General features: G+C 36.3%; 1 protein-coding gene across 1 annotated transcript in view; it reads left to right on the top strand.

Annotated features, from left to right (window-relative positions):
* The window catches only part of PSMD14 (proteasome (prosome, macropain) 26S subunit, non-ATPase, 14), a 40801-nt gene extending 27200 nt beyond the window's left edge, over nucleotides 1-13601 (top strand). Inside the window, exons 7-11 of the mRNA XM_010136021.1 lie at nucleotides 3763-3870; nucleotides 7173-7247; nucleotides 9465-9590; nucleotides 10926-10988; nucleotides 13178-13601. Coding sequence (XP_010134323.1) covers nucleotides 3763-3870; nucleotides 7173-7247; nucleotides 9465-9590; nucleotides 10926-10988; nucleotides 13178-13276 — 471 coding nt within the window. The 3' untranslated portion in view covers nucleotides 13277-13601. The remainder of the gene's footprint in view (nucleotides 1-3762; nucleotides 3871-7172; nucleotides 7248-9464; nucleotides 9591-10925; nucleotides 10989-13177) is intronic.
* Nucleotides 13602-16460: the final 2859 nt, after the last annotated feature.

Raw genomic sequence — 16460 nt, 5'->3', positions numbered from 1 at the left:
CAGGAATCACACATGTAAATAGCATCATCAACCCCTATTTTAGTCCTCTGTTTTGATCTGTGAGTTGCGCATAGACCAAAGGTGCTATTAAAGACTCAGTATATGAAATAGGCAGCATTATATGAACAAAATTTATTCAACAAGAAAACAGACCTTTAACATGAATTTAACAAGCCTGAGAAATTATAAACTCTCATATGCTGCAGATTCATGCAGTGATAATAAACAAAAAAGGAAAGTAAGAGGTTTCCTTAAGCTAGCCAAACTGCTAATGGTTTTGTTATAAGCTGTCTGCTGTTGAAATGACCTCTGAAAAGTCTGAAGACACTTATACCAGGAAAAATTAAATGGTCAGTGGTGAAAGAGTTGCACTGTGGAAGTGCATTTAAAAAAAAATTCTACCTTCATATTTCTGGAAAATATCCCAGTGGCATAGACTTCTGTTTGGCTTTACAGAAAGGGGATTTAGCGTGAAGCTTGGAAACTGTAGTTTTTACTGAAACAGTGCATGCTGCATTAGGAAATTTGTGTACAATGAAAGCTGACGCTTTTCGAACGAGAAATACTGACTTCTTACAACAAAAATCTTAAATGACAAAGTGGGTTTTTGTGGTTTTGTGCTGCTTTTAATTAATCCGTAGAGATTCTTTGTTCAAAATACTGTGTCTAAAGTTTCTATTATAGAATACGGGGTGACCATGTTGCTGTGTCCTGATTGCATCATGCTGTACTTCAAAATCCACAAATGTGGAGAGCAGGCTTCAGGTAGTACGCACCTCCAAGTGCTCACAGGGGCTTTTTTCTTGAATCTTACTGTGGCATAATTAACACCTACTTCACCCGTTGCTCATTAGTACACTGGACATTGAGTCTTTATTTTTATATAATCCTCTACAGAAGGAACTGATTTGTGCTCACTGACAAAAACAATTACATTTCATAGAAATGAATATGTAGGATTTATTGTTGTATTTATGTTTTTATTGCGTATTAGGTCTAAATTTAGCCTCCAGGTTGTTGAGCATGTTAGTTTCTTTAAGATCGTTGCTATAGCAATAGTAGCAAATTCCTTTAATCGTAGTGTAGTTAAAGTATTTAGTTACCATTGGTCGTCACAGTGCAACTGAGATGAGAAATATCATTCACGCGCATATTTTTCATATGCCTCTGAGGTTGTAGAAATTGCAATTTTATCCCTTTTTAAAGGTTAATATTTGTGATTTATTATTTTAGTATTTTGTACCAATTTCTGTTAGCTTGATATTTATTCTGTTTAGGAAATACTTGCATTTCATTCTTTCAGGAGAACAAATAGAGCGGGTAGTCCTTTCCCACGCAGTAGTACCTGAAACATAGCAAAAATTACTTCTGGTCAACGTTAAGACACTAGAGTGTAACTCTAATGAGTAAAAAATGAGTGTAACTCATTTTTTTAGCAGCTACTTCTCATATTTTAATATGACATTTACTCAAACATAACCTTGAGAACACTAACTGAAATGTTGAATTTATTATCAAAACCCAATCAGTTTTTTGTTTTGGGTTTTCTTTTCATTTTACATTTGGGACTCAAGTCCCAAAATGTGCTGGACAATGCCATGTGTTCTTGGATAAGCTCAGCACTGTCTAGTGAAGTTCTCAGTTAAACTCACATCTAGCCGCATGGATGGTAGTAAGTCACAAAGCAGCTCCGTGCCGTTATGGTTTACTGCCAAGTTCCTGTTTCTTGCTCCTCCGGGTAAATTTTTACTTGCTTGGGTTTTTTTCACCCTTATCTAGACAGACCTTATCTCTGTCTCTGGAGAACCTGTGGTGTGGAATTTTTTTTGTTTTGCTTGACTGTTTAATTTATACTGCCTGTTCATTACGGTTGAGCATTTCCAGGTGTTCATGAATTACAGCATCTGGTTAAAATGGAACATAGAGAGATAGATACGAATGCTTGTCACAAGTGTTTTGAGATAGAGGAGAATCTAATAGTGACAGAAAAGGAAAAAATACCATTGTTTTGTATGTTACCACAAAGAATGCATAGATATATAGAAACTGTGTAAGACCTTTTTGAGAATTAAGATTTTTTTAAACGTAATTCCTTTTTTGTAGCATTAGTATCAGGTGGCATGCTTCTGCTGCCATGAATATGAATTGTGGTGTTTATTATTGCTCAGAAAAAAATTGTCATTGTTAACTCAATTGGGTCATAACCTAACACTTTTAATAAATAACATATTTTTTTTTACATTTTCTACATGCACTTTTAAGACATGATATATGCAGATATATCTGGCCAGTCAGCTGAGAGTCAAGGCAATAGCCCTTAGTGGCACTGCGCTGCTCAACACGATTGAAATTGTTGGCTCTCAAAAGTAAATACAACAGGTGATGAGTTAGTAGGCTTTTCCAGTTTACACTTTGATAATATTTTTTTGTTATAGATTCTTGCCAATTAACTTTATTTCCACATGAATTACCTCAATATTTGTATTGTACTCCTAATAAAATGCATGTGTATTTAGTTATGTCTATGTAAATGGAGAGGAAAATGCTAGAACACGGTGGGAGACTCAGTGTTGCTTTCTCTGCAGACTTTCAGTGGCAGTGGTTGATTTCTTATTTGTTCAACATGAAAGATTTGGTTCAGGTCTAATTCCTCAAACCTGCCATATGAATGCATCAGTTGTTGCCCAGCCCATAATACAGAGAGGAAAAGAATAAAAATTACTTTAGAAAAACTGTTAAAGGAAGTTTTAAACTGTTTAATGAACTAAAATAACTCTTCAAACATATGCAGAGAAGATGGCTGCGAAGTATGCCTGGTATTGTTTCTGGGTGTACTGGGCTGTACCTGCACTGGTCCAGTTAAAAGACTGGTGTCTAAACAAGAAGTCTTATCTTGCAGTTATGAATCTGTAGTGGTGAGTACGCAGTAAGAATGAGTTTGAGTGTATTGTTGGTACATTCTCAGGTCTATTTCACCTCACATAGGTGGTGGATAGGGATGTGGGTTTTATTGTATGGGGCCGTGACATCCTACTTCCAAAGATGTTTGTAGACAAATTCAGCCAGGACAGAATAAAAAATGAGTCCACGGGTTGGGTGCACTTGCTCTGAAATAGCACTGAATACTACCTACCGCGTACCTTTAAATCATAAATGACCTTGGTTTTCTTTTCTTCTATTTTTTACTCCTGAGCATGACACTGACAAGGACTTTTTAATCCATCAGACAGTTTATAGACCCTTTCATAGTCACAAGAAGCAAAAAGCATCTGACTAGAAGGGAATACATGGGGCAAGTTCCTTGCTGGCTATAATTTTGTTGTCATTTCAAGTATTGTGGTAGTATAATTGATGTGACAGGACTGGGCTTTAGACTTGGTCCCTTAGCTTGTGCTCACTTTCAGTTTTAGTCTCTCTCTGTCATTCATTTTGATTGGATAAGATTTAGGTGACAAACATATGCATACCTTTGAAGCTTAGAGTAAGCGTACATAAAAATTCAATGTTATATGATGATATCATGTATATAAAACTTACGGCTCTGTGGAAAAGGTAATAATTGGTGTCACCTTAAAATACAAGTTAGTGTAGTGTGCTGATAGCATAGCCAGCAGGAGGCTCTTTTTTATTAATATTATAATTAAATGATTTTCTGGATAAAGGCCAAAAACAGATGAGAGTTGATTGTGCCTTGTCCACTGTTGCTTGGCAGTATTAGTTGCATTTTCTAAAAAGAATTGACTTGACATCTTGTTTTTACAGGTTGTTATTGATGCCTTCAGATTGATCAATGCTAATATGATGGTCTTGGGACATGAACCAAGACAAACAACTTCAAATCTGGGTCACTTAAACAAGCCATCTATCCAGGTAAAACCAGTGTTGATAGTCCTGTAAATTCCAAGATTTATTCAGCAATTTTGGGGAAAGATACCTAGAAACAATAAGCTCAAATTGTTTATTGTTTTCTGTATAGCATTTTTCTGCATGTATTTATAATTGATGTGATTCATTAATGGAGTTACATATATGAAGGGTCTAAAATGGAGCCCTAAATTAACTTTCTAAGTGTGAATGCATGTGTAAGTATATCCTGCAAAGGTTAAAGTACAGATTTATGGAAATGCAAACTTTTGAAAGTTATACTTGATGTCATACCATGTGATGCAAGATAGGCACTGTTTTCAGTACAGCGATTTAAAAACCACTGCTTATTAACATCTCAGCTTTCCTAAAGACAAATTATTCTGAAGCAAATTACGGAAAAAGTTCCTTCTTCATTAATAATCTTGTTTTTCTACTGTGCTTCTATAGGTTCTTGCTTAATACGTGATCTAGATTTAACCTTGTATTGTGTCAAATCTCTGATTTTTATATAATGCAGTTATTTGCTGAAAAAATGGTTCAGTAGGATACTCAGTGGATAAAGAAGATATTTGATCGGCTTCAACTGTAGTGCTTCTTTTGAGTATGTTGTCTTATATTTCTTTGCAAGCATTTGTGAAACTCAAATATTCAAAGTTTGGTGTCTGAAGGTGACTTTCACTAGTAAGACAAAGATGCTGGTCTTCCAACGAAGCAAACCCGCATTTTAAGAAATAGCTTCTGTCCTGAAGCAAGTATCCCCTGGAGCGATGAATGCTTTTATCTGTGTCATTCTTCTGCCTCAATGTTTTTTCCTTTTTTCTCTCCAGCAAACTGTTTTCCCTTACTATTCTTGCATTACTATTCTATTGCATTCTAAAAGGCACATGTAGTTGCAACCATGGAGCCTAATTCTGCTCTTCTGAACCATTACTTGAGCAATAAAAGTAATATTTCCTAGATAAACATCCAAAAACAAAGACGGTACACTAGTCATAGCAGAACTGAAATTAGGACTAAACTTCTTTCTAAGAGAGATGTCCTTTGGCAGATACTAGATCGCCACACCCCTGTCTTTCAATCAGCAGGGTTTTTTAGTACTAATGCATTGAAAGCCTTTACTACTTCCAAAAATGCTAGCCGGAAAATCAAACAGTTAAAGAGTGTCTGCTTCAGGAAGTTGTTGTGTTTTACTGTTGATTTTTGAATCGGTAAAAACTGCAAACGATAATGAGTATGAAATAAGGAGCTAATACTCTTGACTGGATATAGGCAAGCCCAAGCTTGCATGTTTTGGGGCTTTTCTAACCGGGATTTTCTGGACCGTGTGTAATGTCTTCCCTGCAGTATTCAACTTCATTATTTTAGGATGACTGTCACTACAACACGGCATATTTTCGGCCATGGGAGTTTTGGGTTTCTGTTGTTAGAGTGGGTATTTTTTGTTTGTGCTGGGTTTTTTTGCAACTTGGTAGTGAGCTGTTGCAAATGTTGCTGTTAAGGTTAAAATCATTGTTTACAATTATACTCTGTTCTTAAAACTGCAAGGGCTCTTGCAGTGTTGTTTTCCTTTTATTCTAAGATTGTAAATAAAATTCTGACTTTCTTGAGGTAAGCAGCAAACTTAATATGATTTCAGCTGGGCTAGAAGCAGGGATTTTAAGACATTCTCCTTAAAATCTCAGGAATAATAATAGTATGTGGCTTGGCTTTGTTCCTTTTTTTGTGGTTTTTCTTGTGTTCTTTTATCAGCTTTTTTACTTGCTCTTTGTCCATCTAAGGATGAACAGGCTTATTGGAATGATGGCTTCCATTTGAAACAAAACACACGAAGAATAAGCTTTGCTTTTAAGCGTTTTATTGGTTTTAATTTAACCTGTTGCAGTGGCTAACCTACAACTGCTGTTCAGGTTTTAAGTGGAACAGTGCTTTACCTTTTGCATTTGTCCACTCTTTTAAAGAGTGATTTTTGGAAGGTGGGGAGGAAGGAGAGAGGGTAGTGGGCAAAGGCAAAGATGCTTTAGAAAACTCCTTAAATATCTACAACTGAGTTTAAACACAAGCCCCAAAGCCTCATATGCAATCATTTTGAGCACAACAAAAAAATGGCAGTAGAAACTCCATATTGCTAATAGTTTCAACCATAAATTACTTTATTGATGATAAAACTTGTATTTTAGAAGTTTAATTTTAATAAGTGCCACCAAGTAATGGTTATCTGTAACTGCTGGTTCTCAGTTTTGTATCTTTAAGTGTTTGCAAAAGAAATCTGTTTAATTGTATATATGAGAACATTTTCAGCTTTCATACAGGTAATTTTTGGAATGCTGAAATATTAAGTTGCATAACATACAAATACACATTCATTCTGTATAGCTCTAACATAAATAGGTGGAATGATTGAAACAAATATTTGCCACTAATTCTGAATAATTTATGTATGATTTATATCTCATTTCTACATGTATGCTTCATGTACTTTTAATATTTGAAAACCAGACAATTTTAGTTGTGATAAGGATTTATTATATACTTTTCTTAACAACCCCACACACCCCCGAATATCAATCCAACTTACCCTTAAGTCATGAATTTAAAAAAAAAAAATGTAATGCACATGAGCAAAATAGAAGATGTGTACATAAAGGTATCCCTTAGCCTAATCTCAAGTCGATTAGATTGTAACATAGGAGTTTAAGGTCAGATTTGCAAAGCGCATAATTATAATGAGAAAGGTAACTTTTCATTTAATGTTAAAAAAGAAAATTAGCTTTAATTTCCAAGGTTAATTTAATGCATATAGTCTAACCAATACCTGACGTGTTTACTCCCTGCTTCAGCTACTCTGTACTGTACCTTAGGGAATGAACCTGGGAATGTTGGCAGTGGTTATAAATAAATAGATAGAAAACACTCTTTTGTTTGTAAGAGAAAGAGTCTCATATTTTAATAGAAGTGATACCTGAATTTATTGAGAGAGGAAGGATTTGAGAGAAATATGTTCGTGCATATGTATCGGTCAAATGTTTGCAGGCAGTTACCACTTTTTCCTACAGTAGTTGTTACTGTGTGAAAAAATCTATGGTTTAGAAATAGAAAGTATAACTGTCATTTAACAAACACTGAAACAGAAAAAGGAACAGGTATATTTACTTGATACCTACTTATAGTCTCTGTGTATGTTTCTTTGTGTTTTTTCTTTGATTTAAGTGATGTTTGAAGATGGCTGCCTTTAACTCTTCCCTTCTAATATTTCCTAATTTCAGTGGTGGGTAATTTTCATGCAAACCTTCCCCTGAATTTTACAGGCACTCATTCATGGACTAAACAGACATTACTATTCCATCACCATCAACTACAGGAAGAATGAACTAGAACAGAAGGTAATTGTTTAGCTTTTATTCAGAGGACAAAGAACATAATACAAACTATTGAAGATTTATGGTAGTATTCTGATTTCAACCGCTGATACTTTCAGTAGTTGTTTTAACTGTCCTGGAGTAGATGGCTTTGCTTCCAGAATGCGTTTAGATGTGTAGTCATGAGGATAAAACCTTCCAAAACCACGTTCTAATATTCATGTAAGTAGTTGGACAATGTTTGCCAATATGTTTTATGGAAAGTCCTCGTGCTGTTCTCTGTGCTTGAAACTTTGCACAAACCTTAAGTTTGTTAAGTTTTTGTTTTCAGTGGTGAAGCTGAAAGACATATTAGCTGCCTTAGGTTTTCACAGGCTGAAATTCCCAAAGCTAGAAGACCGTATTTTCCAAAATGAAATTGTATAACCAAGGAATCTCATGGTTTTATTTACTGTAATCACTTTGACAGAAGGTGCTTCCAGTTGGTATGAAACTCTCTGACACTTCCCCGAGTATCAGGAAGTTGTGATGACCTGCATTTACAGAAAAAATGTTGTTCAGTTACTGACAACAAATATCGTCAGTTACTTTTGTATCAAACTACCTCAGTTATAAGTAAAATCTAGCCTGACAGTTTCAACCAGGAAAACAAACAGAAAAAAGATTAAGAGCTTATTTATCATCTACAGAAGTTAATTCTTGAAAAGCCAGATTTTGTCCGCAGTTGTGCTTATATTTATGGCTTGTTAGGGTTATGAATTAATCTCAAAGTCGAAGTTCATGATGAAATGGTCAGAATAGTTTTTCATTTAATTTTGACTTTGAGGGCTAGAAGTAATTAAAAATTTTGAATACTGATTTTGAATAATGGAAGACTGTGCATGTGAATCAGAGAGTTGAAAAGAATTTAAAATAGGACGGTATCAGACATTCAAGACCTCACTGTTACCGAGAGAGTAACTGATTGAACAAAACCAGTTCTCTCAGGAAATGTCGGTGAGGCTTTCAGAGGTTATTGTTTCCATTGAAATACAACAGTGTGGCAAATTCAGTGTGTGTTCAGTAGCTTTGCATATGTGAGTTACTACCTTTGCTAGTAGAATAATCTTGAACGAGTTAGGGAAACTAATCTGTGAGGCTGCAGCTATCTCCATACATTGTTCATAAGGCAGGTTCATACGTGTGTCAAACCCCCCTCACAGTGGTGATCTGTAATCTCCATCTGTAGTAAGAAGACCCATGTGCTTCATGTATTAGGCAAGGAGCCCATCACACCAAACCATCATTTTAAAGTCCAGATAGCCTAGCTAAACTGTCCGTATGCAGTTTGCCTGACTTCTTCTGTCAGTAACTTAAGATCTTGCTAACACAAATTACGACACAACTTTCAACTCAGTTCCTGTGTTCCAAAGCTGGGTTTCCTTCAAGGCTGTACACGGGATGGAACAGGCACATTTATTCAGGTGATAACAATTAAAGGACTTACAGTTCCTCAAAGATGTCTGTGGTAAATGTGCACAAATTGAAGGCAAGCCAAAAACGTTTGCTGAAAGGGTCCTCCTACAGTACTCAAGTGTGCAGAAGATCCACAAAATACACTTTCTTTATTCACGAGAATCAGGAATTTACCTTTGAAGCTATTCCTTCACTCTTTCAAGAATTACATCAGTGTGTGAAGGAAAATATTTCAGATATTGCTAATAGTCGCTGCATTTATCATCATCAAAACTGCATCTCTTTATCATGTTTTTAGGGCTGTTTATTTTGTAGGGATACAAAAACACAAGTTATGCTTTGGTTGCTTTTGAAGCTCACTTCATCATGGTTGTGGCAGCTGCTTGCATATACAGTTCAGATAATCATCGAAGCCTAGATAACTACTTCATACATTTAATCCAAGCATTAAAATATTTTTCAACTTTGTCAGAGGCCAGGAGCTTCAACTATTCCTTATTTGGCAGCTAAAATATTCACCTTTCTGTGAAATTGTGCTTCTCAACCTACAGCAAAACCAAAAAAATTACCAAAGAAAAACCTATGTATTTCTGTCAATGTGACCCTGTTTTCTATGCCTGATTTTCACATTTAGGTTCTAGAAGTTTGATCTTTAAAAATTTATGCAAAATCTAGTGTCTGCTCTAGCAGAATAGTTGATTATTGTATTTAAACATTGTAAGATCAGTAATTTTTTTATTGCATTCTTACTACTATAGATTGTTCTAAAGAGGTTTTGTTTTGCAGATGTTGCTAAATTTGCATAAGAAGAGTTGGATGGAAGGTTTGACACTTCAGGACTACAGTGAACATTGCAAACTCAATGAAACAGTAGTGAAGGAGATGTTAGAATTAGCTAAGAATTATAACAAGGTATTCATATCCCATAATGATGGTATAACTGTAGCTATATTTATGAAGTGAAGAAATTTGTTACTTAATTTAAGAAGTAAGAAGTTGATTATCACAAGCTTTATTCAGAATGACTTGTAAAGTACGAGGCTGTAAGAACAAAACAATTGTTGCAGGAATCCTTTGGGACCTTGGTGGTGGTGATTTGGTTCGTATAATCTGTTTTCAGCAAAGAGTTTCCTTGGGATTTGGTTACCTTAGGCACAAGAGTGGCTTTAATGGCCTTGTGGAGACTGAATTCTTAATTAATCAACTGTGTATATTTTCTGTGTTAAGTTGCCTATTAGCATTTCAGCTTCTGCCACCTGACCTTTTACCCTGAACTAACAAAGTCTTTAATTAGACATTTTGCTTTGGAATGTGAGTAATCACATCAATTTAGTATTTTTACTTAGTGAAGAGAATATGAGATTTCCTGTAAGTCACAATAAGCAGTTGATTATATTTTTCATTCCTTCAATCAAGGCCTACTTGACCAATATAGCAGAATAAAAGTTATTTCTCTGTATCATTCCAGTAGATAGAGAGTGTTTAGAACACATTGTAGAGCCCAATTCAATGTTCTTTTTAGATACAGAAATTATTATTGCTGTTGTAAGAAAGAGGAATCACAGTTATTTGTACTGTTTTAATACTGGCACTTACACTTCAGAAATATTTTGTTATAAATACTAGATCTCAACAAGCACTCCACGAGTAGCAGGCATGTCAGTCATTCTTGACGAGTGCTACTTTAACTTCTTAGAAGTCCTTAAAAACAAATTTCTATATTATATTCACTAGTTAAGTCAGTGAATTTACTTTATAAAGACACTGTTTACAGGCATGAAAGATTATAGAAATGTATGAAAATAAGTGATTTTAAACAATATAAACATTTATTGAGATCAAATCTCCAGCAGTTGAAACAACGTAGGTAACATTATTTTTGGTTCTGCTTTACTAGTTTAACTATCTTTAACTATTGATACCACTCATTTAAGATTTTTGCTTAAAAAACAGTTTTGTGACTACCTGACAGTAAAACCGTTCTTTAGTATTTCCCTTGATCTTTTGCACTAACACTTAATAATTAAAACCACGTCTGCTGAAAAGCTGAAGTACCTTTCCTTTTGACTTTCTGAAATGTGTTGCTGTTTGATTTTTTTTTTCTGACTTTTTTTTTTTTTTTTTTTTTTTTTTTTTTTTTTTTTTTTTTTTTTTTTTTGAGAAAGAGAATTATATTTTTGGAATCTTGTGGCTTGGGGAAAAAGTAAATGAAATCTGAAACACTGACCTTTTCTGTTTCTTTCACAGGCTGTTGAAGAAGAAGATAAGATGACACCTGAACAGCTGGCAATAAAAAATGTTGGCAAGCAGGTGAGGTGTGATGAATTAGAGTGAGGTGGAATGATATGCTTCGTTCATTCTAAATATTAATTTTTTTACATTTGCATAGGCAATTTTAGTTTTACGTACAAGATATTCTCAACGCTCCAAGTAATGAATTTATTTTTGTTGAAGATTGTTGTGTAAGGAACAAAGCATTTGACTATGGTTAATGATGGCAAGTCATGTTCTACATGTGTTTGTATGACATGCCGAGGAGCAGAGTTGAGATTTGGTAGTTTGGGGTTTTTTTCTCTTTTTTCTTTTGCTCTTTTTTTCTTTTTTCCCTTCTTTCTGAGAAGAGGCATAAAGATATCCAAGTCTGTGTCAGAGAGGCCAAAACTCTGGAAATTTTTAAAAATTAGTAATAATTCAGGAAAGGTAGGGGTGTTGTTTGCAGACTACCTTGGCTAAAGAGCCAGCTCACCCCTGTCCGCAGTTCATGGATACACTGTCACTGCTTACCTCCACTACACATGTATGCAAGTAAGCTGCATTGCTTTGCATTGCCGTTGAAGGACAACAGTTGAGGACCATAGGTGGAAGTGAAGATGCTCACTCCGTTTTATTCCATTGCCATGTCAGGATAGAATATCTTCATAGCAGACTTAACAGAAAACTATTTCTACATTTGAGTTTTGCTGTAAAGGTTGAGGAAATGGGCTTTGGTGAGGGAGAGAGGAGCAAAACAACTGTAAGAGGTTGTGTTCAAATTCAAAAAAGGCAATTGAAACAAGAAATAACTTTTAAAATATCCAGTGTGTCCTTAAAGAAACAGCATTTATTGTGTTGCTAGTATCAGTAGAAGAATTTAAAGGATTCTGGATTACTCGTAGATGTCTGCTTCTAGCAGCTGTGGCATAACACATCTGCACTATTGTTCAGTCACTTGGGTATTTCTGTAGCATTCAGAACAATGGAGTTTATGCACACCTACGCACAAATATATATCTATGAAATAAAACATGTAAGAAGTGTTGTATTTTAAAGGTTATGATGTCATCTCAAGCAGAACTGGAGCTTCACTGGTTGTTTAAATCATTATGCATCCGTGGAGAAAAAACCTGTTTTGATATATGGTTCTTTAAAAAGACATTTTTTCCTGATAAAATTATTAAGTTTCTTTAAATTACAAAGTGATTCAGTGAAGTTGTATTAGAAAACCCACGTGGAAGTTACTTACATAAAAAAACTTTGTAAACAAACAACTGCTCACAATAGGGGTATTATGTTACTAAGCTGCATAATTTGCTAGGAACAGAGAGAATATTGGAAAACTATATGATCTTTGAAAATCAGTTATTTAAGGACAGCTTACACAGATTTTTCTAGTACATGTCTATGTAAATGTAGATGGGTTTGTTAGATTTTGACAATTCTTTTTTTTAAAAGGTTAAATTCCCACACATGATTGTCTTCTGTATTTTAATTTCTTTACACACAAAAATGCTACAGTAATACTGCAGAATTATCAGGCACATTGAAAAAACATCTCTAAACTTTACTGTAGTATTTGGAGATTAATTACTTAATCTCAATTCTGAAACTGAAGTGCATTAGTATGGTTTTCAACCAGAAATAATTTTACTGTGCTATGCAGATGCCCACAAATGCCCACATCAATTGACTAATGGTGTGTGTGGATGTGTATTTTCAGAACACTGATCAGGCTTAACATTCAATTTTTTCAGAACATTTGAACATAGCATTGTTCATTTTTTCATTTTTTAATGGGTACAAATATGCTAATTTTCTTGCAGTCAACACAACTATTCAAAGACAGAGTCTTTTCAGGATTAAATACACATTTGTATGAAGGTCTGAAAACAAATTGCAATATACCAGAACTAAGAGTAAAATACTGGCCTCAGTGAGATGTATAGTAAATTCCGCACACTGTGCGTTGTCCTTAACACTGCAGCTCTCACGGTTACTCTTGGATGCTGGATAGAAATTAACTTCCTAAACCTATCCTAAACTTATCTGAATGATAGTATGGACTGATGAAATCTTACTCATGGAAATTCAGTCATTTGCTGGGTCTCGTTAGAGAGGAAAATTTAGGAGCGTTACAGTACTGTGTTCCTTAACTCACAATCCTCTTAAATAGACCTGAATTAAATGAAATCCTTCAGAGACATGTTTCAGTCATTTCTCTCATGACATCCTTTGTATTTCAGGACCCCAAACGTCATTTAGAAGAGCATGTGGATGTGCTGATGACTTCAAACATTGTCCAGTGTTTAGCGGCTATGTTGGATACTGTTGTATTTAAATAACCCATTTACTGTTTGTGATGCTTTCTATGTATATTTGTTTATTGTTTCTAATACTCACAAAACAGAGACTGTTGAGGCTATATTTGATTAAACAGAGACATCTGACTTCATTTGCAATCTAAGTGCAGTATTGTAACACCTTTCAGTCTCTAATTGTGCAGTTGCTTCAGTTTCATTATGTCAGGGACTTTACAGATTCCAAAGCATTCAAGAACACAGTGTGGGCAAAAATGTATTACATTTTCATTTAATATTTGGGGGAAGAATCAGTAGTACATATGTATTTTGATTATTACAACATAATAAAAACACATTTATAAACCTGTCAAGTTCTGGAAGGCTTTTTCTGAGAAAGAACGGTGGGAATTAACAGTGTAAGAAAAGTGTTGGTAAAGGTTTATTTCTACCCACTGTAAAACTACTGAGATATTAATAAAAAATTAATTAATATTAACAAAACCCAAAATGCTGACAATTCCCCTGCCAGCTCCTTTTCAATATTATTCAAACCCTAATATCCGCAGGAGACAATTGACTTTAACAAAGTTAATCCAGTTATGCTGATAACTGAATGGCACGACTCTCACAAGCAGTGTCATAAATAGCAGTATTCTGAGAATAAATGTTGCAGCGACAGAGGCTGTTCTAGGTTATCTGAACCCTTCCTCCTGCAGAAGAGGGTGTACACAAGATGTCCTGGTATATAAATATATGGAAAGAGACCCAACTGGAATATGACGTTTAAAACCTTTTCTCCTGACTAGAGAGGGAAACACTCACAGGATGGCAGGTGGGTTGGCTGCTTGGTTTTAAGCAGGCAAAGCCAAATAACTGGGTTTGGGGAGTGACTTTGGGCTTTGGCAGGGGGCTGGTTGGAGGGTTTTGCTTGGTTTTTAAGAAGGTATGGGATGTCACATAAGCTAATTTGATTATTTTGTCTGGGCAGAAGTGCTCTCTTTTTCTGTGTCACTCAATATTTTGTTTACTGGGTTTTTAAAAAAGAAACTGCAACAATTGTGGCAGGCAAATACTGTAAAACTAGATATGTGGTTTTGTGTTGCAGACAATTTTTTAAACATATTTGACTTCTTACTTGCATGGTAAAGAAATAGCCCATAAAATGGTCTTATTTGCCTCTTTGTGCCCAGTAATTTTCTATTTACTTACTCATTATCATTGAAAGGTTTTTCTTTTGTTTGGAATTTATTATTTAGGGCTTTAATTTACTATTTTAGCATAACACTCCCTCAAAGTATATTTAGCATGCACTTACTTCAGAGGGAAACATGCAGATTTTTGCAGCTGCCCTCCTTATGGCCTTCCCTCTGCCCCCACAGTAGGCAGTAGAATATCAGACTGGGAAAATGGAGATGTACCAAACCACATTTGCCTGCACATAGTTAAATGGAAGTGCTTTCTGGCGATTCGCGCTATAAAAACCTGCATTAGCATCGAGGAAGGGTGTATTTGGGCCTTTGCTCCAGGGTGAGATGGAGCAGGATTTATTGGGGGACCTGCCCTGGGGCTCTCATCTGCCAGCGGGGCTCTGCATCCCTGCTGCTATCTACTCCCACACGCACGTGTGACACCACGAGGGAGGCATAGTTTGGCAGGTCGTGGGTAACATGGCACTGCAGAACCGGAGAGGAGCTATCGCAATGCTGCAGTGTATACATGCATGAAAGGCCGCTGTAAGCAGGGAGACAAAACAGTGAGTCTTGCATATTCTAAATTATTTTTGACAAATGTACATCTTGCAGAGGGCAGCTGAAGGGAGTCTGTTGGAGAGGCAGATCTCTAGTATGAGCTTGTGCTGTGGCACCCTGCTTTCTATCCACTCGTCGGTTTGACTTGGAGGCACAATTTTCCATTTACTAAGATGTTTCATGAATAATCAAAAGGCTGTTTTTCGGGGCATCTTTCCTCATTTTTATCCAGTGCTTTAGGAGCCACACAGAGGATTTGGAAGACTGTGTGCATGCAGTAACCCGAAAAGCAGCAGCCCATATACCATCTTGGAGAAAGAAAGGTTTTCAAGCAGCCACCTTCTGAGCCTCCAGCCGCAATGGAGCAGACCTTCATTAGCAGCTTGACCCCTCGTCACCTGTCAGCATGAAGGGCGGGCATATTGTATTAGCAAACCTTTCTCCTCCTTTCTATGACAATTCTATAACACCACCTGCCATTGCATATCCCCCTATTATACCAGTTTAGGAGTTGTGCACTGAAGATTTTTGGCATATATTAGCACTTCCATGTGATTGGCAGTGTACCACTGAATTCATTGCAGCTCCGCATCTATATGGGTGTAGCTCTGTAATTCAGGGCAGTTTCCCAGGGTTTATCTGCATTTCAAACAGTCTCCTGCCTATTTAAGTCCATTACCTTTCTGTCGGTTTCAAGCGGGGAAAGGGAAGGGCGAGCACGCTGGTGAAACAAGTGCCAGAAACGGTTAGAACTGATACTAATAAAACTATTTTCTTGGCATGGAAAGGAAAAGGTGTGGTATGGGAAGCTGCATGCGGTGTACCACCCGACGTTGGGTAAAAGGGGGCTTGCTTTTTGCCTCGTAAACAGTTTTATTAGATTAATTTTCTTGTAGGGAGCCTGTGTATGCTGACTTCTATGAAACACCAAGTAACTAAATTAGCTTATGGTTAAGCAACAGAAAAACAAATGGCCATGGGCTCTGACAGCCTTGAAGTGAGTATTCTGACATGACATCCTGGTTCTAGTCTTCTCTGGATTTGCGTTTCCAAAGTTTCTGCCTGGCTTTGGATGATTATACGTAGGTCTTGGTTTTATGATGTGATAGTCCAAGCTGTGGTAACTATCGGTGGAATTTGAAGCTGGCTGCTAATGTCACCTGGAAAGAGATGTGGTCTGTAAAATACCTCAAGTCCACACTTGAAGAAAAACTGAACAGGAGAGTTCCTCCGCGGGCAAAAAAATAAACAAAACAAAACAAAAACGAAACCCAACCAGAAAATAGCAAACGGTGCTTTTAAAAACTCAGAAACTTGCCTAGGAAGGCAGATTGAGCCTGATGCTCGGCATAGGCGGGGTGGCAAAAGAGTCCCCTGAGCTCTTCAGGCGCGTCTTCACGCCTTGAGGGTCCCGCTTTCAGTTACACCGAAGCTTATCGGGCAAGCCGCGGGATCCGCCGGCCCGTCCCTCCCGCTAA

Source organism: Buceros rhinoceros, unplaced genomic scaffold (assembly GCF_000710305.1).
Source record: "Buceros rhinoceros silvestris isolate BGI_N320 unplaced genomic scaffold, ASM71030v1 scaffold18945, whole genome shotgun sequence".
Classification (NCBI taxonomy): Eukaryota; Metazoa; Chordata; class Aves; order Bucerotiformes; family Bucerotidae; genus Buceros; species Buceros rhinoceros.
Note: the sequence above shows the minus strand (reverse complement) of the source record. Positions and strands in the feature narration are given on the sequence as shown.